Consider the following 25,923-nt stretch of genomic DNA (forward strand, 5'->3'; position numbering starts at 1 on the left):
TCCAACGCCTGGACTGGGGACAAGAGCGTCGTAGTAGCGTGTGCCGTCGTTCGTAGTACACTTCTAGGTTTGGTTTTATTTTTATGAGCTACAAGAATAATAGCTACCTTTACCACCGGGCTTCTCACACACACCCGCACAGAGACACACACTCTCCACCTTCTACTACTGGAGCCTAGTTTCGGAAGAAGGCTTGGGCGCTTGGAATTCCAGCACTTGACACTTTTATAAAGTACATTTTGCTCTCCCCCGAACACTTTCTCGCCCGCACCTCGCACCGAGACAATGTGCCCGCCAAGGAGCAGAAAAAGGATGGAGGCAGCACAGTTTTAGTGAGTGATAAAAGTCGCTACCAATATCCCGCAGTCGCTGTGCCACTGTGCTCCCTCCCCTCGCTTCACGTCCAGACCTTTAGGTTTGGCTTATTTATATCGAGTGGTGTTATAAATGGTGCTATTTTCATTTTTCGGAATTAATATAATAAATTTCGGGCCGCGCCATCGTCATCGTGGCCGTGGTCGAGTGCAAACATCGGGCTGGATCGGATGAAAGGGAGAGCAGGATAGAGAGTCCTTTGACGTCTCAAATATTGAACCAATTCGACCGGCAAATCCACCGGGAAGCTCGGCGTTCGATTTTATATCTCCCGACAGTGGGAATGGGTAGAAAAGGAGCAAATGAATTTCACCCCTATACCGTGGACAAAACAGAAGATGCCCAGAACTATCCCATCTGCCTTCCGAAGAAAGAGAAGATGGTACTGGTGGTGATAGAAGATGTGTAATTAATGTGTGTGTTTCCCCAGTAGCGGCGCAATCGAGCAGCACAAAGATTGGCGTCGTGGCGCAGAGGAAAAGTGTGGCAAATAAAATTGAAATAAAAATCTCAGCCCAGAATTCGCTCTGTCGTCGAAGAGAAAGGGACGGTCATTAAATGGCGTGTAGTGTGTGTGTGTTGGCACTGGCTTCGCTGCGATTCGCACCATAAAGCTGGGTTCGCCGTTTGGTAGCTAATCTCTTTGGGCGAGAACGGCGAGAGTAGTGACACGGCTACGCGGCAGACGGATTGTGGCACTGAAATTTATGCTACCGACGCTGGTGTTTTGACCCACTTGAACCCAGCGAGCAGAGGAAGCACATTAAACGCAGCATCGATAGTAAAGTGGGGGCTCTTGTCCTTCGGTACAGTTGACGCGTAAACGCGCGCTAGGGAAACAATTAATATGATAATTTTCGTATCTATCGAGCGATTCAATCGTATCGCAATCGGCATTTTGCGCGACATGACAGTCACGCAAGCCTGTTAATTAATCGTTTATGCGCCCGGGCCTTTGCTGCCGGAATAGCCGGTCGATAAATTATGATAGACGGTTCATACCGTGCGAGTGTGTGTCTGCCTTTTTGTTGGATCGTAAAGTTTAATCTGCGACAAAAATCTGCAACATTTGCTCATTCGGTGCAGTAGTCGGAGCAATGGAGAACGAGTCATGCATAGCAGAAGTAAGAAAAAAGGGGTAATTGTATAATACTCTGCAGCACTGCGCGCGATATAAAACTATTTGGCGCCCGTTTTTGATGGATCTTTTCGTCTTATTGTTAAGGTTTATGATTAAGTTTTTGCACCGAAATGACCTTCCGTTGGGAAGGCAGAATTCCGATCGGATAAGCTATCCAACGAAGGAACTAAATGAAGTCGCTCCGCCGTCATCTTTTCCCAAAATGCCCGTCCATTTCTCGTCGCTTTGTGTCCCTATTTGTGTGCCACCGAGATATCGATAATTTGATAAATGAATTGCGTGTCCACAAAGCACCATTAGTTTGGGGTGGGCCCATATTTTCCCTTTCAGCGAAAGGGAGAAAAACAAAACCTCCGGCTGACGGTTATCGATGCGATTTTGGTCCAGTTAGACAAGCGCGAAAACAATATCGCAAAACCAAACCAAAAGTCCCGCAAAAAGCATAAACTGTATTGTGGTGTGGGTGTGGTATGTTGGAAAAACAAAACATTTCCACTCCCGGCAGGAGAAGCTCGAGCAAGAACGAGCCCCGAAATGACTAATGACACTGACACATGCCTTTATCAATCGGGCTAAGCGGAGCAAAAGTAGTGCAATGTGTGTGTGTGTGTGCGATAAGCCAAAGAGCAAACAGTGGAGAGAAGAAAAAAACAACAATGGACAGACGTCAGGCTTTTGTGTTGGTCCGTTTTTCGCGAACGACCGCGGTCCACCCAGCTGACAAAATCACCCCCTGCTGGCTGCTGCTAATCGTGGGCAAATTGATGTGCAAACAGTGGAGGTAACCGCGGGGGGTGAGGGACAGTGTCACGACGCTGGAAGTGCGTAAAAATAATGCCCCAAGCCACGACCCGGCTGTCATTGCGTCATTAAATTAATAAAACGACACCAAATACCCATCCACACCACCGATGGAGAACCCAGAACAGATCGATGGAAATGGAATTGAATGGAAGCGCTAGTGTGCGTCTCCGTCCCCTCCTCCTCTCCGGGGAGTTAACGAAGGGGATTATCGCGGACACCTCCCCCCGCACCTCCGCGTCGACACTTGTCGATACGGCACTCCTCAGGGGGTACACTCCACGCCGCCGTAAATCAGGCTTATTTAATTACCCTTATTGAGAGTGGTCAGAGGGTGGCGCAGGGTCGTAATCCCCTGTACGACCGTCACTGCTGGTCACTCAAATCAGTGTAATGTGTTGGAGGATGTGATTACGAGGGTGTTAGAGCGCCCATTAGCTTCCCTTTGAGCGCTTGCTCTCTTGCTCTCATTGCCTTTGATCTTTCTATTGACCGATGGCCATCGATGTTTGGCAGAGCGATTGAATGTTGTTGCTCCTCCGCACCACACACACATACACACACACAGACAAACGCACACGCACGCACAGAGCACAAAAGAGAAACAGGTCAAGCAACCGGAGCGAGAGACACAGCGGCGAAAGAGATACGAAAGCGTACGGCGGCTACTCGGCTCTGAAGCGGCGAGAGCGAGACACACCATGGCGCGAGTGAGGAAAAATGGGCGTCCACTTCTTCGATGCCACAACGCAACCGAGCCACACACACACGTGGCTGACCAATGGACACGGGGTTGTAAAGAAAGGGGTTTTGCGATGCGATGCGTGTGCTTCCGCTCAGTGACCAATGGAGACCACTTCCACTGCAGCCGGTTGCGCACAGGAGAGAGCGAGAGCGATAATGAGCGTATGAGGCGAATGAAGGATGTGATGCAGGGTAGTGCTGTATAGTGGGAGACAAACAGCTGTGAAGAAGGCTGTGTAGAAGGATTAAACACCCGAATGGTGCGTTGACAGGAAACCCATCGCACCATCGTTGACACCTTTCAATGTCATCGAGGAGGTTTGACAGGGTGTTTTTCTTTTTTTGGCTAAAATGCGTGCCAAACAGTCATACAGCTCCTGTGCACCTCTTTGCTTTCCAGCTACCGGAATAAAACTAAACGCGCCATTGTTGTGCATGGGTTGTAGCTCACAGGGTTGGCCGGAATCGGAAGGCAAAACAGAAATTGTAATGACAGCCGACAAAGATTAGACCTTTGGTTTTACATTTCAATTCGATTTAATGGGGCACCGTACCGTGGTATGCCTGTGCGATCGAATCTCGATCACGGACCGAGGGGTAGCTCGAAAAATCGGTCAATCATTGTCAACCATCATAATTTCGCTGCCCGCCCCCTCCATTCCGTGCACTATTTTGTTCCCCCGAGCTCACTCTTTTCATCGATAAAAACACACACACACCCATACAAGGCATGGCATGGCTTGCTTGGCACTGCACTCCCGAATGTGCAACTGCATCCGGATCGGAGATTGCTGCAGCTGCACACGGTTCTGCAGTAAGGTTTCGTCGCAAAAGGCTCTCGAGGGGTCCGCGGCTACTTGGCGTTTGATGCTGCGTGGCGTACACACACACACACACACACGCTACTCGAATCGACAATTGTCGCCAATTTTGCCAATCTGCCTTGTACTGCAGGAATATTGAAACGTTTTGCGTGCAAAGGCGGCAATTTATTTGATGTTATAAGTTGCGCTGCGTAACGAGTTGTGGCCCCCTGTTTCTTAGCATAAGTTTGGATAATTTTCTTAAGCAAAATCCGTCCAGACATGTGCGTAGCGTGAACACAACCCTTTGGACCTCGACCAGAAGCAGAAAACTAATAAACGGGCCTGTACAAAAGAAGTGCAAGCGGACACCTTTTATGTAAATTGGGGAACGGCCGTGTGTGTGTATTTCTTCTTTTACATTCCTCAACAGCATCCTGAAGGACATCACGATTGCTGCCGGGACGTCTGTTTTCCTTGGGTCCATCGGCGCAATATTTTTCCAGAAGCAATCTTTTTACCCTTTTGCTCGCCCAAACCGGTCCCAAATGTCCTTCAACCCTGAGCGGGACCACGGCATCGTGTTTGGAGATGGCCAAAGTGTGTCTGTACCGCACAAAGGCGCAAAAACGGGGTCCACAGTTGATAAATCATTCCCTTCTGCTAGTGGAAAAGTAGTTGTGTTGGCTTTTTCCCCCCCTCGATTGTGAGCTTTCTTCTTATCAGATGCTTGCGCAAAGCTTCTGTCGCCGTTCAGCCGAACCGGGGCTGCCCAATAAAAACCCAATCAAGACGAGTTATTGTCCACCAAACACCATGCTGTGGGGAGTGGGAGAAGACGCGTGTGAGCGTGTTTTTCCCGCAAACACTAGCAATATTTCCGCTAAATGAGCTGATAGGTATCGCCGAAATGAATGAGCGTTCGCCCCGGCAAGCGATTGTGCACCATCAGCAGTTGGTAGGGGCAAGCAGGGGGGAAAAACAATCTCAACCAATATGCTGTCGGCCATGTGAGGAGGAAGGTGGAGGGTGACAGAAGTTCGATCGACTATTTGATTGACTTTCGATGCATAAATTATTGGCGACCATCGGCGCCCGGGCCAAGCGAAGAATTGTCCGGAAAAACTGTGCGACCCTGATGACAAAATTGCCCAAAAAAAAGGGCAGGAGCAATATTTTTATTTATTTATTCATATCGATTTTGATTGAAACCGAACCCGGTATTTTGGAGGGTGTTTGTGTGTGTGTCAGTGCGTCCTGCACCGTGTTCGAAACCACGGAAAATGCGTACCGGACGCACCAGGCCAGCCGAATCGGCGCGAGACGGACACAAATTCGATTAGGAAGTTGTAAATGATATTGCAGCGTTTCGGAGGTAGAAGGAGGTGGAGGTGGCAAGAACTCACCCACAGAGGGGATGTTTTTTCCAATGCTTCCTTCCTTCCCTGTTCTATTGTTGTGCGGCCACCGAAGGACATGGGACGAGCGGTTGCTCCCGAAAAACAAAACACGCCTCGGGGCGATTTCCGATGATTACGGGCAGACGGACAGGGAAACCGCGACCGTACTCGTTTTTCTTTTCTGTTTTTTTTTTTGCATGAAAATATGTCCAATTTGGCGTACCGCTTTGGGGTGAATGTCAAATTATTGATTCGATGTCACCGTGGTTAGGCGTGTACGAAAACAAAAGAGCCGGGAGAGACAGCAATGGCACAACGAAAAAAAACCTGTACAAGAAAAGTAGACCACAGTCGGATTGAGTACGATCTGGGACACCACACACACACACACACACACGCACGTGACCTGCGGGCATGAAGTTGCCGGTGAATGTCTAGGGGTTGATTGTTTGATTCGCGATTACGCGCGGAGGCTCCTCGGGAACGTAACGCGATTAAAGCCGACCGGCTCTCACATGTGCGACATCGGTGCCGTGCGGGAGAAAGTGGCTTTAAGACATTCCAGGAGATAAACGGAGCTTGTCTTTAAGAGCCAAGTCTTTCTTTACCGTGCGTCCAGACCGTGGGGGAGGGTTGGATTTTAATAATCATTGTACAAACGTTGCCCGTTTTATTGGACGGCTCTCCGGTGCAGACGGAATGGGAAAGATTCCACACCCGCTCCGGTCAATGGTTGTCCACACCACCAGGACCGGGATGAGTAACGGTCGTGGCAAAGGTTAAAAAAAAAAACTAAAATAAAAACACACACCACCTTCTCCAATCCACACCACCACCGAGATAGTGGCAGCGGGCCTAAGCGCGTGCACCGAACGCCACAAGGTGATAGTGAAGTTACTGAAGTGTAACGACACGAAAGGTAAGGGAAGAGAAGGAGAGAAAAAAAACCTTGTACAAACATATTTGCATTGTCGCGTGGGTGGTGGTTTACTGGTTGCACTCCGGCAGGGAAGTAGGGAGGGCAGATGATAGGGGACCCGCAGCTTACCGGGACGGTCGCGCGTTGTACAACCTTCTGGTCATTGGAGCAATAATCGGTTGAGGCCACCAGAACCAGACCGAAGCCCATATAGTTGTGTGTGTGTGTGTGTGTGCGCCTTATCACAACCCGCTTTGTTGCGGGTTTGAGGTTGACGAGCCCGCCTAAACCCCACCTCGCCCTACACGATCGTGGTAGGTGTCCGTGACGCTTATCGGCGGGAGGCAAAGGCAGAAACGTTCAATATTTGCCCAAAAAAAAACGCCGTACCCCGCAACCCACAGGAGGATCACAGACATCCGACACCCGGTTCGTAAGAAAAACCGGACCAACGTACCTCACCCACACACACACGCACATGCACTGGCCTTATCAGTTGTTTGCGGTGTGCGAAGGTGGACGCGCTCATAGTGGGTGACTTCCGGGGCAACAGACAAACCGACACATTGTTGCTGGTGTTTTATTTGCTGATCTTTCTCCCTTATTCTTTCACCTTTTATCTCTCTCTCTCTTTCTCTGGCTATCTCTCTATTTTTAAACACAAAGAAATGAGCCCCTACATGTCCACCTATTCTATAAAATAACCGTCTTTTTCTAATTTTTTATTGCACCTTCAGCCCGTTTCCTCCTTAAAACCTCCCGCCAGGCTAACCCACCTGTTCCACACGTCTGCGTTAACTAGAAAGAGTTTGGTTGGAGTCCACTGGCTCCACACCGCAAGTTCGTTGGCTGTTGGGGATGCAAACCACCCCCAGATAACGCTGCGTATCCGTCATCCGCTGGGGCGCTGTCACCCTGAGCACCCGTGTGATGGCAGGTCAAAGCTGTCCATCTAAAAAAAAAGCTGAAACACCCACGCACCACTGAAGGAAAGGGGGAATGAAGGGGTTTGTCCCCCCCTCCTCCCCCCACCTGGAAGATATCAAATCAACATGCGACGCGCGTTCGACAACCGTTGGCCCTTATCAAGTGGCAAACACAAGTGGATGGGGGGGGGGGGGGGCAGAGCAGCAAGGGTTGCAGCTGCATCTGTCCTGCATGAATTGAGGTGAAGCAGGAAGGTGTGGGTACGCGAGCAGCTTTATTCGCGATCGATAAATGATGAACGTTGGTTGGCTTTCCCGTGGCCTGCGCGCAACCCTTATCAGCTATCGGGAGATTGAACTCCTTCGCCCCAGTCTTTAGCCGTCCGAAACGGGGATGGAAATTGCGACCGTTGGGATTTAAACAAGAGTGTTTCAACAGTTTCCAGCGAAACGTCCTTTTAAAAAGCGCGCAAAAGGGCAAGGCGTTAGCAGGATTGAAAATTATACACCGCACAGTTCCTTTAGCTGCAACCTTTGAGTAAGTTGTAATGTGACGCCTGCCGGAAGGCGTGTAGGGGCAAGTTCCTTCACCCTTGTGTCCCAGCTGTAAGCCATAAGCCCCGTTAATTATAGTCCAGTCAGTCAGAAAATCCTGCGGAGGCACTGGCACTGCCTCCTTACGTCGAGGCCTTCGAGGAGGAAGTATGGGAAATGATTGGGAAAAGGGGAGTGTTGGGTTAGGTTCTGCCAAAGGACGAAACTCACGATCACGGTTGTGCGAGTAGAATCCGGCATCTTCGCTGGTGGACAGCATCTTGGTGGGGCGGGTGGTGTACGTCGCGCAAACAATAGCGACGAACGGCTAAACAACAACACCACACTCGGCACAGCAGCACAGCTTTGTATCACAAGCACAGTTGTTCTGGGGCGAAAATCACAACCCTTTTTACGTATTCTTGCCACTTTTTATGCTTCCTCAACAAGTCGCGCGTATTTTCACTCTTCACGCTTCGGCCTTCTTTTATGTGTTATCACTGCTGTTTTTCCAGCCTACACTGGAGATGCTTTGCTAGCAACAAAACGACGCATCGAAACCATTCATTCACAAAGGGAAGAACACAAACGTAACCAAAACCGAAACGAAAAACCAAAACGAAGGGAATGGGGCCAATTTGTTCTTAAAGTGTGAACCCCTGAATGTTGGCTTTAACATTGATCTGAAATGGTTACATTCACAGCGGCCTTTCTTCACCACAACAATACACTTTTCCACACACATCGAGAGCGCACCGTTTGTCACCGAGCGACACTTTTGGCGCGGTTCGTCATGTTCTTTCGTGGCCTTTTGGTCGTACACTTTTGCTCCAACCACTGACCCACGCACAACTGTTAATTTGGAGGACACATAGCACCCCCCCCTCCCTTTCTTCAAGAAGCACGGGTCGCTCTTCTGGTCACTGACTGTCCTTCCCCCACTGATCTTCGTCACGCGGCGACGGCGGTTACGATTTTTCTGGTTTGAAGCTCCGGACGGAATCGGTCCGTTCGCGGCGACGATGTTCCGGCGTGTGCGGTGGATGGTGTTCTGCGCTCGGTTTGTCCTCGCCACGGTCGCCGACACGGCACACCAACACAGACGCAGGCGCGCTCGAGCCCGTACCGTCGCGCAAGAAACGGGGTGGGGTGAGCTGTGTGCAGTTGGAAGACGTTTTGTCCACCGAACGGACCACCACGCACCGCACCGTATGCTCGCTCGCTCGCTCTCGCAGTGTGGAAAGCATGCGTACTACTCACACACAGACACACACACACACACACTCACAATCCAGGGGTGTGGGTCAGCCCATTGCTAGCCCGGCTCCCTTCTCGCATCCCTTCGCAGCACACAACAACAAAAAAAGGACCAACGGACGGAGAGCACCCTTGTGTGAGTGAGTGCTCACGTTTTTTTTATTCCCCTGCCTGAGCTTCAGAGTGAGAGAACGAGTGAGCAGGAGAGAGAGAGAGCGAGTGTGACAGTACGAAACGGTGCGAGGGAAAAAAACTTCAACCCTCATAATACACACACAGCACGGTGCTCGCTCTCGCTTGTGTGTGCTCCGTTTCGTTCGCTCCTTCGTGGTGAGTGCGTACGGTGTATATCCCTCTGGGTGACCCTAAACAACGGTCGTAGCGAACAAAAAAAAAGTCCTGGACTCGACTGTCTTTGTGTGTGTGTGCGTATGTATGTGAAGCAAGAAAAGGAGAAGAAACGAGGCATATACAAAAAAAAAACACACACGGTAACTCTCCCAACGTGCTACTCTCATGGTGCGCTCACACACCCCTAACGGCAGGATCTCAGCGACAGCGCGCGAGAGAGGAGTGTTGATGAAAGAGAGAGAGAGCGGGATAGAGCGTTCGAAAGCTCGCTTGCCGGTCGTTTTTTTTACACACACAAATGGGAAGGGTGGTGAAAAGATGCGTGCAGAGGTTAGTGGATGGAAAAGCCCGAATTCACCACAATTTTGAAACGCTAGACACCGAGCACCGACCTTTTTGGCTGCGTCGAAGCGAAACAAGCACATACCACAGCCGAACATATATCGCCATCGAGCGTGTGTGGGTGTGTGGAAAAGGTTCCCTGGGAAAAGGGTGAGCGCATTTTCCTCGGCCTCGACGATTGGCCATTGGCAAGTAGCCTTCGTCCATCCCGAGTAGCCCGAGGGTGGCTTACGGGTGACCAAAGGATAGCGGTGGACAGCTCATGTGTTGTGGGGAGTGGGGGCGCCAAGCGTGCCCTGCAGCGTGAGTGAGCAGGATGACCTGATGGATGGCGGTACGATATGTGGTAAGGACATATCTAATGCTATCGATGCGCGTGTGTGATAAGCAATCTCCCCGGGATGATGTGGAGGGCCTCTATGCTACTGGGGGGGAGTGGGTTTTGGTTCGGCAAATATACACAAACACACACACACTGGAGCGATTAGTGTCCGTGTCCGGTGTCCTTCACATGCGCTAAACGGTCCCGTTGTTTTACTTCACTGAGAGGGGATTTTGTGTTTTTTTGTAAAGGATGATAGCATTATATTGGCACAAAAAAAAATATTTTCAAGTGCTCCATGCTGCTGCTTACCGTTTTTATGCTGTTGCATTGGATTACATCTGCAAAACTGCATTTGATACGCAGCAAAACCATAAAAAACGGAAGCTCACCGAGTTTATGAAAAGATTTCTAGTACTGATTAGCCCTTTGCTCTGCTTTCAACTCACCCGCATGCACAATAAGAAAGGATATTCCATTATGGAAAGAGAAGCCCAGAAGGAGGCTTCTGGCAACAAAAGCAGCACACCTTCTACAAGAAATCCATTTCCGTCCAAAATGATCCTTTCGCTACACGTTCGATCAATGCTCGGCGTGATGTTCGGGCTCAGCTCTGCTCGATCCCGCACACCACAGCTGGCAATCGATTAACGAAAGGTCCGGGGTTGGGAGTGTAAAGAAACTCGTCATCGCTTCCCGGCGGGGCGTGCATCGACGCATCCTTTCGACACAAATCCCGCTTCCTTCGCGGGTTCACGAGCGGTCCACGATTGGCTTATATCCGGTGGGCCGGTATTGTATTGTGCGCGGTGCAAACGATTCAATTCGCCCAAGAAAAGCGCTTTCCGGTGCAGAGCTTCCGTTAGGTAGAACGGGGAAGACGTTTGAAAATTAATCAAAAGTATTTACTTTTTTTTAAATCATTTCACATGACCACGATTCACTCTCGGGACACCACAAAAGTGGTAGCAAGATTGCTCGGAAGCATTCACGCACGCTCTTTTCGTGGCATTACACAAGGATGCGTGCGAGAGATAGTGAAAGCGAGGTTTTGAAGTGTTTTTTGGCTTTTATTTTGTTAGAATAAAAAAAAACACTCAAACGAAAGGAAGTGATCCTCTCCAGCAGGCTGACGGAACTACAAATGACATACGAGTGCACAGAGTTTCCCGTGCTCTTTTTTTTCTTAAAGGGAACCAAACAGACACAAAAAAACCCACTCCCGACACGCATCTAACGGACCTCTGGGGAGAGGAAGCGCGCGGAACCTCTGTGAAGAAAATGCGCCGTTTTTTTTGTGTTGGGTTAGCGCAGGAGCGTTCCTTCACAGGACAGGATCAAATTCACCACACATCCGTCGTCCTTTTGGCCGTCGTCGATTTCGACTTCCGTCCATCGCAGTCGGCACTCGGCCCCGGGGCTTTCACCTTTTCTTTCCCCCTCACGAACAATCGAACGACGGCGAACGGCGAATGAATGCTTAATTATATCTTTGATTTATATTAATAACAAAACCATTTCCGTGACGACGAAGACGACGACCATGTCGGGTGAAAAGAGGAAAGAGGAGTGAAGAAAAAAACAACGGAAAATGAGAACCGCAAGGGCAAAAAAAAAGCGTTAGAAGCACAGCGTTTGAAGGAATGAAAAAAAAGAGAGAAAAAACTCATTCCCAAACAGGAAAACAAAAAAAAAACGCCGAGTCTTCTTCGATTTGGCCCTCGGCAAGAAATACCGTTACTTACCGAGGGGTAGTGGGTTTTTTTTTGTATTCCTCATCCCCGTGTAAAAACAGGACGCCACAACGATAAAGCACGCACGAATCCTTGTTTGAGTTTTTGTTGGCTTTTTCTTTAGTTGTAGTTTATGCGTATGCGTTCGAAAAACAAGACTAAAACAGAGGTCTCTAAGAATGAAAGGACCTTCACTCCCTTGGCCACTCTCGGCGGGCATTAGAATATTGCGTACGAGCCCATACATATATATGTGCGTGTGTGTGTGTGTGTGTGAGTGTAAGAGCAAAGGAACGCCAAGGAACGGACCGTTTTTTTTCTACCTTTGATTATCAAACCCCGTCGCGTAAGATGATCATGCATCAAAAACTCAATTCCACGGATTTGCTTTCCCTGTGCGATGACGGTGAAGGAAAAAAAACACACACACATTCTCCCGGGGGTAAGACCCGTACAGGAGCCACCGTGGCCGTACCGAAACCTTCGTCTTAAAAAGCGATGCGGTCTCGGAGGGGTAAGCGTTAAAAAACAATTTATGCGCACGCTACGGCACACACCGTCCCTTTCCGATCTGCGGACTCCGATCACTGCCAAACGATCGCTTTACGCCGTACGGACGGTCTTACCCCTGAGGAGGTTTTTTTGGTCCCTCTCCCTTCTTTTTCTTCTCTTTCCGGAGTAAGAAAAGGGACGAAAAAGTGCGTAAATGTCCTCGCGCTTTCCAACGCCGCTGTCCTGGCCGGCCCGAGAAGGTACTGCGCACTGCAAATGCGTGTCCCTGTGTCGTCATGAGGGGCTGAGATTTTGCTTCTAATTCTTGGGTCCTTTCTGTGAGTCCCTCAAATCAATACCCAATGCCCTGAGTGAGCGTATGCAATATTCGCCTGTACTATTAGATACGTTTGGGTATATTAATAAAAAAAAGCAGACACAGACGCCAGGGTTGATTATTGGCGAAAACTTTTCCCATTCTTTAGCTGTGGGGCATCCACAGCAAAGGACATTCGGCAAGAGAGGGGTGTTATAAAAAAAGGATGCACCCATTCCTGCCCGATTTGGACAGTGCGGCAGGAGTTGATTGTCTTGTCTCAGTGCGAAGAAGCGGATAGCGTGACGTGATGCGTGAGACTCTGCCGCTGACTGTGGACGTTGATGTGGACCGTGAGAATCGGAAGCATTGGGCTGTCGGTTTTTTTTCTCTCTCCTCAAATGGGGTAGTAGCTAAGACACCGAGACGGAGCAGATGTTACAAGTGAGGGGATATTTGCAATCAATTTGTTCTTTAATTTTATCTAACTGCTGCAAACGAACTAAAGCTATATTGGGAGGACTCAACTGATCGGAAGAAGGAATGGATTTGGGAAAGGACTTTAAATTGTGGACATGTATTGGGTAGATCTTATATCGTAATTAATGCAAATTAAAGGAAAAACAATTTTCGATCTCTCACTGTCATGCAAAGCAAACTAAAAATGAGACTCCCTCCCCCAAAGCAGTAGGGAAAATCAAACGAACAATTTACTGAGTGAAAGAATCGTGCCATTTTTCCGAAACCTGGAAAGCGGACTCTCGCTCTCTCGCTAATTCGTTTTTGAACATCAAATCAACGACACACAACAAAAACAAAGCCTAAGGAATCTACTTACAGACATGGTACCTACTGTGAGTTTTGTGGGTTGAATGTAAAGACGGTGTGGCAAAATGCTGATGGTGGTGTGGCTTACCTGTGAATGAGAGACAAACAAACAAAAAAAAGACATTCAATTAGTATGGACATTTAAACGAATGGAAAGAGCAAACGAATCGACCCAACCGCCGGTTGACAGTTCGTTTCAAAGTTATTGAAATCGCCCTCCATACCACCGTGGGCAACATTAGATTTCTCCGAGCTTGCGACTAATCCACTGTCACGTCTTTTGCTCAAGAGGTCATCGCCAAAGGGTCAGGTGGCTGGGCAAGACAGGCCCGCACATCATAATGCACACGCTCGCGCCGTACAAAGGGCTGCTCGGTTCGATCTTTTGCTCCTATTTTCTCCAGCTCCCTTTCTCTGCGTGCCCCGCGCAGGGCATCATGTATTGCATCATCCCGGTGTGTAAGGCTGGCGATCGCTGGCAGCAACCATTGGCACACCCCGGTTTGGTGCGCCCGCGGTTGCCAATGTGGTGTGGTCGCGAAGGTGGAAAACGTGAGTAACCCCGTGAGCCTACGGTTGCGGTTGTGGGGACGTCGGCGGGAATAATGTCGAATGAGTTTGAGAGGGCAGTATCATGCGCCAGAGGCAGGCAGTGGACTTGGTGGAGCTGCTGGAGCTGGGGGAGCCGTGTTGGTGTGTGCGAGATTTGCAAATGATAATGTGGTATTTGAGGGCTTGTGGGGATGTATGCATTTCCACGAACCCATGCATGCTAATCGATGATTTTGCAACGATCGGTTCTGATCGGTATACACATTTGAAGAAGAGGAAAGCGAGCGATTCCATTCCCACCGACTGGTCCTTACTGCTCTGTCCTTTTCTAGTCCGATAAACGTACGTCAAACATAACTCATATAAGAAATCACTTGTAACGGACTGTCCTGTAAAAGGAATCGATCCAAACCACAGCTCAGGGATTAGCTACTGAAGGATCGCAGAAGAAACAAGGGAAAAGAATGGAAAGAAATCGACCAAAATCAAACATCAAACACTCCATTCTTCCCCTCGCTCTCCTCGATCGTACCCGAACATTCCGGTTGATGGAGGGTTTGCACGGATTCCGGCTGAGCCTGTCTCTCTATTCAGCCTTTTGCAAGCTACAATTATCGCATTGTGGTCTTTGTGTCCAGGTTTGAGCGGGGGTGAAGCCGAATTATTGGAAGTCCTCCGTACGAACCGTTTGACCGATTAAAGGATAAACTTTCTCTGGGAAAGGGAAAGCACACTCACACACAAAAAACACGCACGAATAGAAGCAAAGCGATGATGACCATTCGATTGGAATGGGACGAGACAGGGCACAAAATTGGGTAGAAAACATTTATTCGATGTCCGTAGCCCGTTTTGATTGATTCGTGCGTGGGAAAGTGTTGTCCGATCGGTCGAGGGGCGAAAAGGCAGGTGGCTTTCCTTCTCGAAACGATGATCGAAGGGAATTTCGATGCGTGTGATTATTCCAATTATTATTTTTTGAATGTTCTTTCCAACTGTAGTGTTATGGGTGGGATATATTTTTTCCGAACCAACGCTACAGAGAGGAATATTGTCAATCATTTCAGTTTTTGGAACATTGAACCGTTTCAGTAAGAAGCTTTTTTTACCCTCTTGGTAAGGCAAAGATTTCCACTACCTACCCCTGGTGGCCTTCGGTCATCAGATTGGCGGAGAGAAGCGAAAGCGTTTGGTTGTGTCCAGATATGATTTACATATTATTTCTAGCATAAACAATCCTCCCCCTTGGCTGCTCCGGTCCGGCGTAGAGCAACGCCCTTCGCCAACAATTGGCGAAGGTAAAAAAATGTGACCGAATCTTGCTTAACCATTCTACCCCGTCTCTAAACTGCTATCCACGTCCGCACGCCCCTTCGTAATCGTGGGTGCCCACCTATAAATCGAAGCAAAAAAGTACAATTAAAGTAAAGAACCGAAAAAAAAATCCGGCAACACAGCTCAACACCCATAAACCCATAAAGTGTCGCCGCGGCGTTGGCAGGATCTGCTGTTGCTGCTGCTGCTTCTTTTTCACCCATCCTGGCAAGTGGGCCAGTGGGCGTGCTTTATCGTTTTATGGTTTGTTTTGAAAGTAGGCTAATTATTGAAACAAAGAAATGGCACCCGTATCGTCCCGTGACCGTTGCAGGTAAACACCTCCAGTTTGGTTTGGTCCTTTGCTGCATGTTCGGGCTATTGATCTGCCGGTAGCAGGGTCAACAAGTGCTGCCCAGAATTGGTTAACAACAATCTACCAGCTCGGTAGAAGGTGTCCCTTTTTCCCATTTTCGGTGTAGCTCTCTTTCAATGCAGGGTTCAATAAAGCGATAAAAGTGTTCTCGTGTCCTCTGTCGCGAGCCTTGCCAAGCGGTGAAAGGTCTTTCTCTCTCTCTCTTGCTCAATGCATTGAGCATTGTTTTTTCACGAGTTACCAATGTTTGTAGAATGTGAAGATGGTTGGGCTGTATTTTTTCTCCTCTACTCTCTTGCCTCTGACCGCTGCCGGAATGATTAACAGTTCGTTTGCTGTGTCTTTCTCGACGTTCCGAAAAAAGTAGAGAAAATGTTTATGTGAATGTGGTATCGTGGATGGAGCTGGACAGTGCTGTGGTCCGTTTGCGTTTGTATTTTTTATTATTTGGTTGGCCCGTGCATCAGTTTGGAAATGTTGTAAACAGCTCGTAAATTTAATCGGTAAGTGGGTTTTTGTAACATTGTGCCTTTGTTTTGTGGATGTGTTTTGTGTTCCCTTTTTTTGTCCTTTGTTGCCGTGTCTTGATTGTCTGTTTTGTGCGGGATGAGGCAAGATGGGATTGTAATGTGTTTGTTTGTTTGCCTGCGATATGTTTATATGGTGCTGCCAGGACGAACAACAAGGAAGCATGAGCCAATCGGTTGCAATTGATGGTAAACTCTCATTCTGCTAAACTATTAAAGAACTTGTCTGTTTTTTTTCTGTACCTTAAGGAGCAATTCTTAACAGCAATCAGAGCAAGGTACAGGTCGAAAAGGCTGCTAGGATCATCGCTGGGAGGTAAACTATTTTCCTTGTGACACTGAAACAAGCTACACATTCTAAACCCTAACGGTAACCACACACCTAAGGCTTCATGTTATGATAAAAAATGAACATAAAAAAAGCTCATTGTTTACCCAACATACTTCGCTATATTTTGCTTAATTTGATATCAAAACAACATTAAAAAAAAATCCTAAACAAAAAGTCATCCCTTATGCAAAGAAAAAATCGATTTGCCTACCGCGTTTCTTTATTTAGCGATTTGCCGAGAAAATCGGGCACCATCTGTTGCGACGAGCGAGCCCCGACCGAAGCCAGAAAACGAGCTGGACATTGAGGCGGCATGTCACTTTCGTTTGCTTCACTAACGGCAGTGACCGGGAAAGAACAAACAATAAGGACAAGACCGGGCAGGGCGCGATAGTCCCCATCCCCTCCGGGTCCCGTGTTTTGATGGAATGGATGCAGCAGAACCACCGCAGAACCATAATGACATAATCCGTGTGCCGATGCCGTTAAGGTCGGCCTCCCATGGTTGGGATAAGCGGGGGAAAAAGAGCATGGAATCAGATCGCTTTTCGCAGATGGGCGGCGGGGTTGCTGGTTGCAGTGGAGCGCATGGTGGAAGAGTGTACAAAGTCACGATTATACTTCTGCTGCTGCCTGTTACTGGGAGTAGCAGGCAAAACCGATAGCTGACCACTTGAAAAAACATACAGACCGAAGCAGCAAAAAAAAAACGACAACATCGACCGTTTTCCATCTAACATGCTCAATTCATCGTTGGCTTTCTTCGTTTTTTGTTTTTTTTTTGTTCTCCTCCCTCTCACAGACGCCTCGGAGGCATTTGAGCTGGACCAGGCTGGACCTAAAAACGTGGGATCTAAATGCAAACAGGTTCGACGACGACGCTATGAAATATGTGTTCAAGATGCAAATACCCCTCCGGTAACCGAACCCGACGCGTCCCACCAGCAAGTCAAGTAGTTTGGGCGACGCGTCAAAGGCAAAGGACACACAGCACTGAAATTGGAAGCTTCCTCGAAGAGGTCCCTAGTAGCAGGGAGGCAAAAAAAAATCCCAAGAATGTCTCCTTCGACCACATAACAAATTAAATTTGTCATGTTCATCATCGGCCACGGCCTTATCGTTCACGCGAGCTAGACTTCATGGAACAATCCTTCCCAGGAGATCGGTGGTGTCAAGTTGTGGTGCTCTCGAGGATTGTGTGTGTGTGAGAAAAGGTCCAATAACTAACGGGAACGTTGTTGCGAACAGTTTTGGCCGCAAACTGATTCCTTTTTACTTTGGGTCTAAATCTCTTTCGCTGATCAGTTGGTCAGTTGAGAAGCTGGACCAGAAAGGAAAGAAGCGAACAATTTAATGACGCTTCTTATTTTTTTGGGTTTGCTTTTCGGTTGGTGTTGGAAGGTTTAAGGGTGTCTTGTGGTGTCATGGTTTAAGGGTGCTGTAGGACCTACATATGGTTGCGCGTTTTGTGTGTGTGTGTCGTATTCTGTTCTTGCATCTTTTCTCACGAAGAATCTCGGGTGACGAGTGAGACTTATCGTGTCTGGTGAACAGGTCCCAGGAGAGTGCGCATGGGATCAATGGGAGCGACTGTTGGAATGGTCAGCATGTGGTTTGCGGTTGGCCTGGTCGCAGTGCAACATCTGGACGGTTTGTCATAATTAATTCGCAACGAAGTCGATGCAGATCCAAAGGATTTGACCACTTCTGAAGAAAGAACTCAAGTTGTTTATTAGGGTTTTTTTTTGGTTTATACAGCTCCAGCGCTCCACAGATTCTACTACTCAGTTCGCCTTACACCACACACCACTGTTCTGTGTTCTATTCTCGACACACAACCAGAAAGAAATGAAACATTCCCACCACCATCGGTCGTGCACCCTGCACCGTGTAGGAGGTCAATAAATCATAGAACCTCAAGCACACCGACAGAAGTCGTCGCGGGCAGATCGCGACTGTGTCGACCTCCGTTTTTTCTGCACTGCTGTTGTCTGTGCCTGGCTTGGTGTGGGGGAGACAGTTGGAGACAACAAGCGGTTCTCGAACCGTGCTGCAGCTAGGCACAGTCGCCTCCAAAAACCCCCCAGCAGCGTCGTCCGAACCGTGGGGGCTTTGTTGGGAGCGACGACACATTTGCCACATCCACAACCGGTTGGCGCTACTCATATCCGCGGTGATTTATGCGCACATGGGTCGCCATTAAATGCAACAATTTCATCACGCAGCGTTCGGTGAGCTGGCTGGATGGAAGCGCTCTAACAAGAGTTCCGTGTACGGTGGGCTGGAGCCTGGACCCGCTCGTTCAGGAGGTCAGGATGGAGCGAACCATCCTTCGGTTGTAGAAAAGCGATTATAAATAGTAACAGCCCGCCGGCAACTGCACAGTGGACACAATTTGACAAACAGACACACACACACACACATAGTCGGTGGGTAAGACGTACGGGGATCGCCGTAGGTCGACCGCCCCCTCCAGGAGGTCAGTCAGAAATTCACGATTTCGAATCGCTTTGTGGCGGTCGGCACGTTTAGCGCAATCACAGTTCGCCAATCGGAAATTGGAAGGTCAAAGGCGGTGGTCACAGGGCCCTGCGATCACGAGCCAAACGGCGCTGGTCCGAGCTCTAGATGTGTCTCCGAATGTTGAACGTGCACGGGGAGACGGGACAATAGCGGACTTTTTGCGGAAGCGGCGATTAGAGAAAGCAGCAGCGGTTTGGTTTTGAATGCTTAAAATAAATATTAGTATTTCCACTTCATTCTTCCCTTTGTGCTCCTCAAGGGCTGACCCACCTCTGAGGAGGTCCCGTTCGAAATTCTCAAGCTGATACCCATTCACACACAAACACACACACATGCAAGCGCAAGTGTCTCCCACGTAGGCGAAACGGTGGATCCCGTTTGTTTGTTGCGATTCGGTTTCCAGTGCAGACCATTCCTGACCTATACCACCACAATCGGGGGTAGCATCATGTGTGTCGGAATGCACTTTCTTGCGCTTCAAAACGCTGCCACTTCCCCATACTCATTGCCACAGTAGCGCCGCCAGATGTGTGGCCTCCATTCCATCAACGCCTCCCCGCCAAAAGCCGTCCCCCCCCCGCTAAGCCATGGACGGTAAATTAATTGTAATGAGAAGATTCACACGATTGTATTCAATTTGAAGTGTCCATTTTCATAATTTACCGTGCCTGCGCTTGCATACACCCCGTGTGCACTGTAATCGTTCGGCGGAAATCTCTCTCTCTCTCGCCCAGAAGGGCATCGGCGGTGCACCGGTGCAGCAGCAGCAAGCGGGAGAGCGAAGCGAAGAAGCAACTAAAGAAATAGAAAAAAAAACCCGAGCACACAACGAAACCGGTGAAAGATTGCGCGCAAAAGGTTAACCAGGAAGGAAGCAAACGACGACCACAACCTGTCCGTGCCGGGGCTCGAATGCCCTGGCGATCATTGGGCGCGATGCTCGATGCCGGTGTGCTAAAAGATCATAAGTGAAACGTGTAATTTATGCCTAACGGTGCCGCCGTGGTCGGGTGCGGAAAATGGGAGTTAAATCGCGTGTACAGATGAAAGGGCAGTTTGGTAGTAATTTAGGGCATCATTTTGGTGTCTAACGCTCACATCCACCGACACATCTGGGCTGGTCATTTGTGGCTGTGTGATGTGATGGCATGGTCAGGTGTGTGTTTGTGTGTTTGTGCATCGGGGCACTTTGTTGCGAAAAAGAAGAAATTATCATTAGCAGCAATCGTTGCGCCGGGGTTTTCCCTTTGATGACAGACCGATGGGGGAAGGGCTATCATGTGATTGTAAGCGATTTGTCGCTTAGTATCAGCACAGTCACCATGTAATTGAAGATGAGCATAATAGGTTTCGGGGTGTGAGAAGCGTAACAGGTCGAGTGTATGCTTTTACGTGTATCTTAACTTGCGAAAGACTTTAAAATTGTCTAAAACTTGGTATTATTACAAAAACATGATTTCGATTAGTCCTGATGCGGTGTGTAATTTATTAATATAAACACATGGAAAAACCATTCTAATCAAAAAAGAAGGAACTAAAAAGCTCTTATTTACTTTGATAATCTAATGAAATTCTTATCCATTCAGCTCAAATATCTTGCCTTCTTCAAATCATACGGTACTGACGTTACGTTTTCCACCCAAAACACAATTCTGTTTATCAATGAAAGCGCGAGAAAGTGCGCGCGAAAATCACGCGCCAAACAGCCACCACACACACTCACACACACTAACAGAAACAACCTTCTCTTTTTCTCTTTTTCTTGCTGTCACCCCCAATCCCTTTCATCTACAAATGCACACTTCTTAGACGCGCCGTGCACGCGAAGGCGAACGCAAAAGAGCGAGAAATAAAAACGCAAATAAAACCCGCGTGCAATTTGCCTCAGCTGCGGCACGCGGCAGTCCAAGAGAGATGAGAGCAACGTACAAAAAATGCGAAACCAAAAAAAAAAAACACAACCCTCAGGATGCCCTCGGGGAAGGGAAAACTCCCACGCTTTGTCGTGAGCTTTTCGACCGCGCGACTTTCCCCTCTCGTCGCCACACGTCGCCACGTTTGCCAGAGTTCGCGTACGCGGTGGGTTGGGGCTGGGTTTGGAAAAATTAACGAGACAAGTCAACCAGAACCCGCGGATGTGTTGAACCGGGGAGGGTGTCGGGAGAGAAAGGGTGGCAAAAATTATGCTACGCGAAATTGCACCGACCCGCGTGTGCCGGCCGCGTTGGCGGCAGCAGCAGCATCAGCTGCAAAAGGGCAACAAACGCGGATAATCCTCTGCCGCGACGCCGCGGCGATGAAAAGCTCGCGAAACGCAAAACAAAGCGCGAAGTGTGCGGCCGGTGAGTACTGAGCCTTGAACTGAGATGAGACGTTCGGTTGGTTGGTTGGTTGGTGGTGATTAATCTTCGTTTCCGAGCGCCTGTGCGCTACAACTTTAAGGTAGGTCCGAATTTTGCTCACTTTTCTTGCTGTGTTTGTTTGCCTTCCGTACGCATTTCGGTCGCTCGTGGAGCAAGGAGGGAGCGAATAAGAGTAAGAAAGTGTCCTAACAACCGGGGACCCCTGTGGGTGACAACAACAGCTGATGAGGACGGGAGCGAGAGCGTGTTTTTGGTGCGTCTGTGTTGACACTTGAATGCGTAGAAACTGCGCGGTCCAACGCGAACCGTGGAACGAATCGCTTGGTTCGTTTACGTGTGTTGGTGCCCGTGTGGGTGAATGGTGCGTGCTGCAATGCACGCCGATTGCACTTTCACCCACACAAGAGGCGCGGAAGCAGGGGGGGAACCTCGGGGAACCGTACCTCCCATGACAGCTGGCTGCTTTATGATGGTTATGATTTTGAGCAGCGACTCACACGCCCGCGTACTAATCATGCAGACCATGTTCCTCCAGCTTCTCCAGCCAAACACGCCACCAAATCGCCTTCCCTTTGTCTTGCGCGATTGTCTACTTAAGCCCTCTCCCTCCCCCCAAAGGGTCAAATCACAGTCCCAGTGTGGGTAGGTGGTGGTCGTCGGCAATTAAAAATTAGCGTTAGGCGCTCACAATTGTGTGCGCGGTGGCAAACGCCCGGGACAGTGGTTGGTCCCGTTTCACACGGAATGGGTGCAGCTGTTTGCAGCATTTCAGCACACTCCCTCCCAGCGTGCACAGTGCGAAAATAAAGGGCAAAGTCACTTTCGTGACATCGTTTCAACACCCCGGGAACGGGATCTAAAGGTGCGCTCGAGAAAACCTTGCCCGGTTTTCCCGTTAAAAGTACCGACCCGCCCGATGGTACGTGGCAATGATGCATGATGCGACCATCACCACCCACCGCCCTGACACACCTGGCACGCATCTTTACACCCACGGCACGAGCGAACGGGAGGGGACCACGGTCGGGGCAAGCACAGTCCAACTGATAAGATCGGCCAACCCGGGTGCATCTTCGGGGCCCCGAGACTAATGAACTTCCGCGCAACTTCCGCCAACGGCCGTGGCGGCGGTGGTTACCCAAACAGCTCCCACGCTCCGTTCACTCCGCTCAGCGCTCGTGTCGTGTTGTGCCGCAGAGCGGCGCGCCAGGGTCGGAAGTATGTATGGGAATATATGGTCGCTTCCGTGACCGCTTCTAATCACCGCAAAACCAAAACCGCCACGAACCAACCCCGAAGACTGCATCTGCGAGGGGGGGGGGGGGGAAAGGAGGGAAGAAGAAAGCGGTAGAGCAGAGCAAAACAAGAAAAAAGGGGAAGGCAGTTGGCCGTCTTGCAGTGCGAGTCACGGAGCTGGCACTGTGGCCGGTTAGGTTGGAGAAAACAGTTGTCTTACATGGTCGCCTTGTTAAATCCTTTCATCCCGTGCCCCTGCTAATCGAGCGGCCGATGTCCGGACAGAACTTTTTGCTGTGCCGTGTACAATCCACGGGGTGTGGAAGCCATAACGTTTACCCCGCTACAAGGGCATGATTTATGATGGTCCTACGTGGTCGTGGACAGAGAACTGAGCATTCGGTCAGCAAGCGGAGCTTCGGTGGACGGCGTTCGCCAATAGTTCCCACGGCGTTTTGTGTTGGGCTCGCAGTCGAATAGAACGCGATCGCAGTCGATCGACCGGAGGGGAAATATAGGAAGGGTTATTGGGTGGTGGTTGTAACGTTTGTTTGTGTTCGAGCAAATGCATTCGCACAGGAAGATGCACAGGTGCGAAGGTATGATAGATTGAAAACTGTTAGCAGAAGTTTTGATTTTTCACGGTCAGCTGCATGATGGGATGGAAAAGAAAATCATATTGTGATGATGATGTTGCAGAAAAGGTTGAGAATTTAATTAAGCTTGGAAGGAAATGTTTGCACTATCATTACAATGATCGAGTGTACGAGTGTAGTTGAGATGCAGTGAGCATCATTCGATTGAGCTTGATGGCCGAAGGGATAGAACGCTGGACACACGATCTACAGGACGTGCGCTCGAATCTTCCTTCGACACATTTGTTATTACAAGTTGCTATAAAAACTTTTCTGCCACAACCATAAACACAACCATAAAAAGTAAGATAATCCTTCGATCCCACGAGTCAGTAGAAGCTTTCGGTTTATATATTTACAAACGACGCTATATTTAACATAGAAACATCGTGTACCCGTGGCTTCTAATTGCCACACGTCAGTATTTAAATTAGCCGTTCAAACACACACTCCAATTGCAAATCGATTTTGCCGTTTTGCTGCAACACTGCACCAAACAAATACTTTCACCACCGCCAGGTCGACATTTAATCAAAATTCCTTCACTAACTAGCTTTCCTTGTTGGTAGCCAGGGGTACGGCCGTATGGACAGCGGAGTATGGTTTTAATTTGAACTTAATTTCCATTCCGTCGCTGCGTTTGTATCGATGATCCCTGCCAGTGTAGCAGCACAGTGGTGTGTGAGTTAAGCATAGTGCTCGCGCCCGCACCCGAAAAGGGCTTGCGAATTCAATTAATGCACCTCCCCCGTGCCCGCTCTCATGCCCCCAAAAAGCACGCAACCTCAGCTACAAACCCGTCCCCGATGCCTAATTAACTATGCACTTTGCGGAACTGGTCGCGCGTGTCGCGCACGACGCATTGTGCCATTCCGGCCGCAAACACCGACCTGAACGGACCGCGAAGGCGAAGGTGGACGCGCAGTACGCGAGGCTCCGATTTGGCATGTAGGAAAGGCATCGGAAAGACAAAGTTATTTCATATTTGTCGCCAACAGTTACGCGTGGTGCCGCGAGTGTAGCAACACAGCATCCAAAAACCCGACCCGGTGTTTCTGTCCGCGACCTAACCCAACACCGGGACCGGGAAAAGTGTTCCATTCGGTGGGAGCAGGTTGTGTCGTTTGCGTTTCTGTTTTTTTTGTGTTGCTTTTGGTTGTGTAGGGCTGCTTCCAAGCAACGTTCTCTTTTGCTTTAGAGCATTGCTGCTCCTGCTTGCCTGCTCCAGGGTGGATCTTTTGTCATCGTCGTAACTCGCTCGTTCGCCCTTTTGCTGCCGTTGTGGCGGAAGGTGGCTGAAGAGAAGCAGGCGACAGAGATGGTCTTTCAATGGGTTTATTGAATTCGATCACAACACAGCAGCAGCGGCAGCAGCGGCAGCACCGCCACTTCCCTTTCGGATGCTGCGAAACGACCTAAACGGCCATCGCCCGTTGCTCGCCGATCGAGCGTGAGAAATTATATGCACACGGCGGATTGGTCTCCTACTCCTTCCACCGTGTCTTTGTGGCCCGACATGCTCAAACCCATTCCTTTTTTTGTGTATGTGTGTGTTGTCCGTCTCTCTCTCGTTGCTGTTGCCTTCGAATTGTCCAGGATTTTCGGGACGCTCGCGCAGGGCGAAAACATCCGCGAAAGGTAAGCGCTTTGCGCTTTATGCATACGGTGAGGTGCACCCCACCCCGGAACCCAGCCCTTACCCCGTTTGGACAAAGAAAAGAAACTGGAATGGAAAGGGTGGTGTTTTGTCTTCGCCGGAACGGGGTGTTTTTGGACGGCTTTCGTTCTTTTGCCTGGGTCTCGCTTTTGTCACTTGCAACGAGACGATGATCGTTCTTTCTACACCTATCGCCCGGGGGTTTTGACCATTACCGGGTGGGGTGAAGCTGAACGGGAAGCTGCTGGAACGGTGGGCACGGTGAGAATGTTGGGCTCTGGACCCCTGCGAACGTTCTCGCGCGCTCGGGCCCATTCAACGGAGACAGCGACTCGACTCGGCCGTGTTTAAATGGAGCGCTTCTTCGTCGACCAGCAACTCCCCGGTCACGGTTGACCGCGGCGAGGGTGAAACGATAAATAATATTTACTATTATAAAAGTTGATTTATTGTGGGCAAAATTGAAAGCCTACCGAGCCGCACTTACTCTTTTGGCGTTTTGTGTGTGTGTGTGTGTGTGTGTGTGTGTGTGTGTGTGTGTGTGTGTGTGTGTGTGTGTGTGTGTGTGTGTATGTGTGTTTGTTTTGTACGAACAGGGAGTCTAGTCGTGACCGCCGCTTAAGAAGTCATGACGAACGGGGCGGTGCAAGCAAGGCACACACATACGAGAACGCAGGAAGGAGTTAATATTGAGAGTGACAAATTTTTATCCTTTCGCTGCCCCTTCGGCGGCGGCGTGTGGAGATGATTTAGCAGCCTGGCCATCCGTGGAATGGTACGGGACAACGAAAAGGGACCAACATCAGTTGGCTTCATTTATTTCGGTTATCGGTCTGTTGGGACATCCTTTCGAACCTGCAGTGCATTATTGGGTGCATGGGAATTTTAGGAGCTTTCGGGGTTTGTTGGTTATACTTTGATTTATAGTGGCGCGTCTAGTGGACAATGAAGTGGAGGAGTGATTTCTTGATTCGAACTCGGAGCGTATGGGAAGACGTAAAGGCAGCGGATGACACCATTTCGGTACAATACCATTAGCAGCGTTGTGAGCTTGCATGGATGAGCCGCTTTAATTGATGTAGTGTGAAATTACATATCAATCAAGCGCAACTCCAAGAAACATGG

At 49.3% G+C, this 25,923-nt stretch overlaps 1 protein-coding gene across 3 annotated transcripts in view; it reads right to left on the minus strand.

Moving 5' to 3' along the window:
• The window catches only part of LOC120895119 (B-cell lymphoma/leukemia 11B-like), a 67,851-nt gene that overhangs the window by 19,498 nt on the left and 22,430 nt on the right, over nt 1-25,923 (minus strand). Inside the window, exon 1 of one of the 3 annotated variants that reach the window (XM_040298155.1) lies at nt 7,875-8,670. The exons of the other annotated variants lie outside the window; for them this stretch is intronic. Coding sequence (XP_040154089.1) covers nt 7,875-7,923 — 49 coding nt within the window. The 5' untranslated portion in view covers nt 7,924-8,670. Of the gene's footprint in view, nt 1-7,874; nt 8,671-25,923 lie in introns of those variants that run through there. 3 annotated transcript variants of the gene reach the window in all.

This window comes from Anopheles arabiensis, chromosome 2, assembly GCF_016920715.1.
Source record: "Anopheles arabiensis isolate DONGOLA chromosome 2, AaraD3, whole genome shotgun sequence".
Lineage (NCBI taxonomy): Eukaryota > Metazoa > Arthropoda > Insecta > Diptera > Culicidae > Anopheles > Anopheles arabiensis.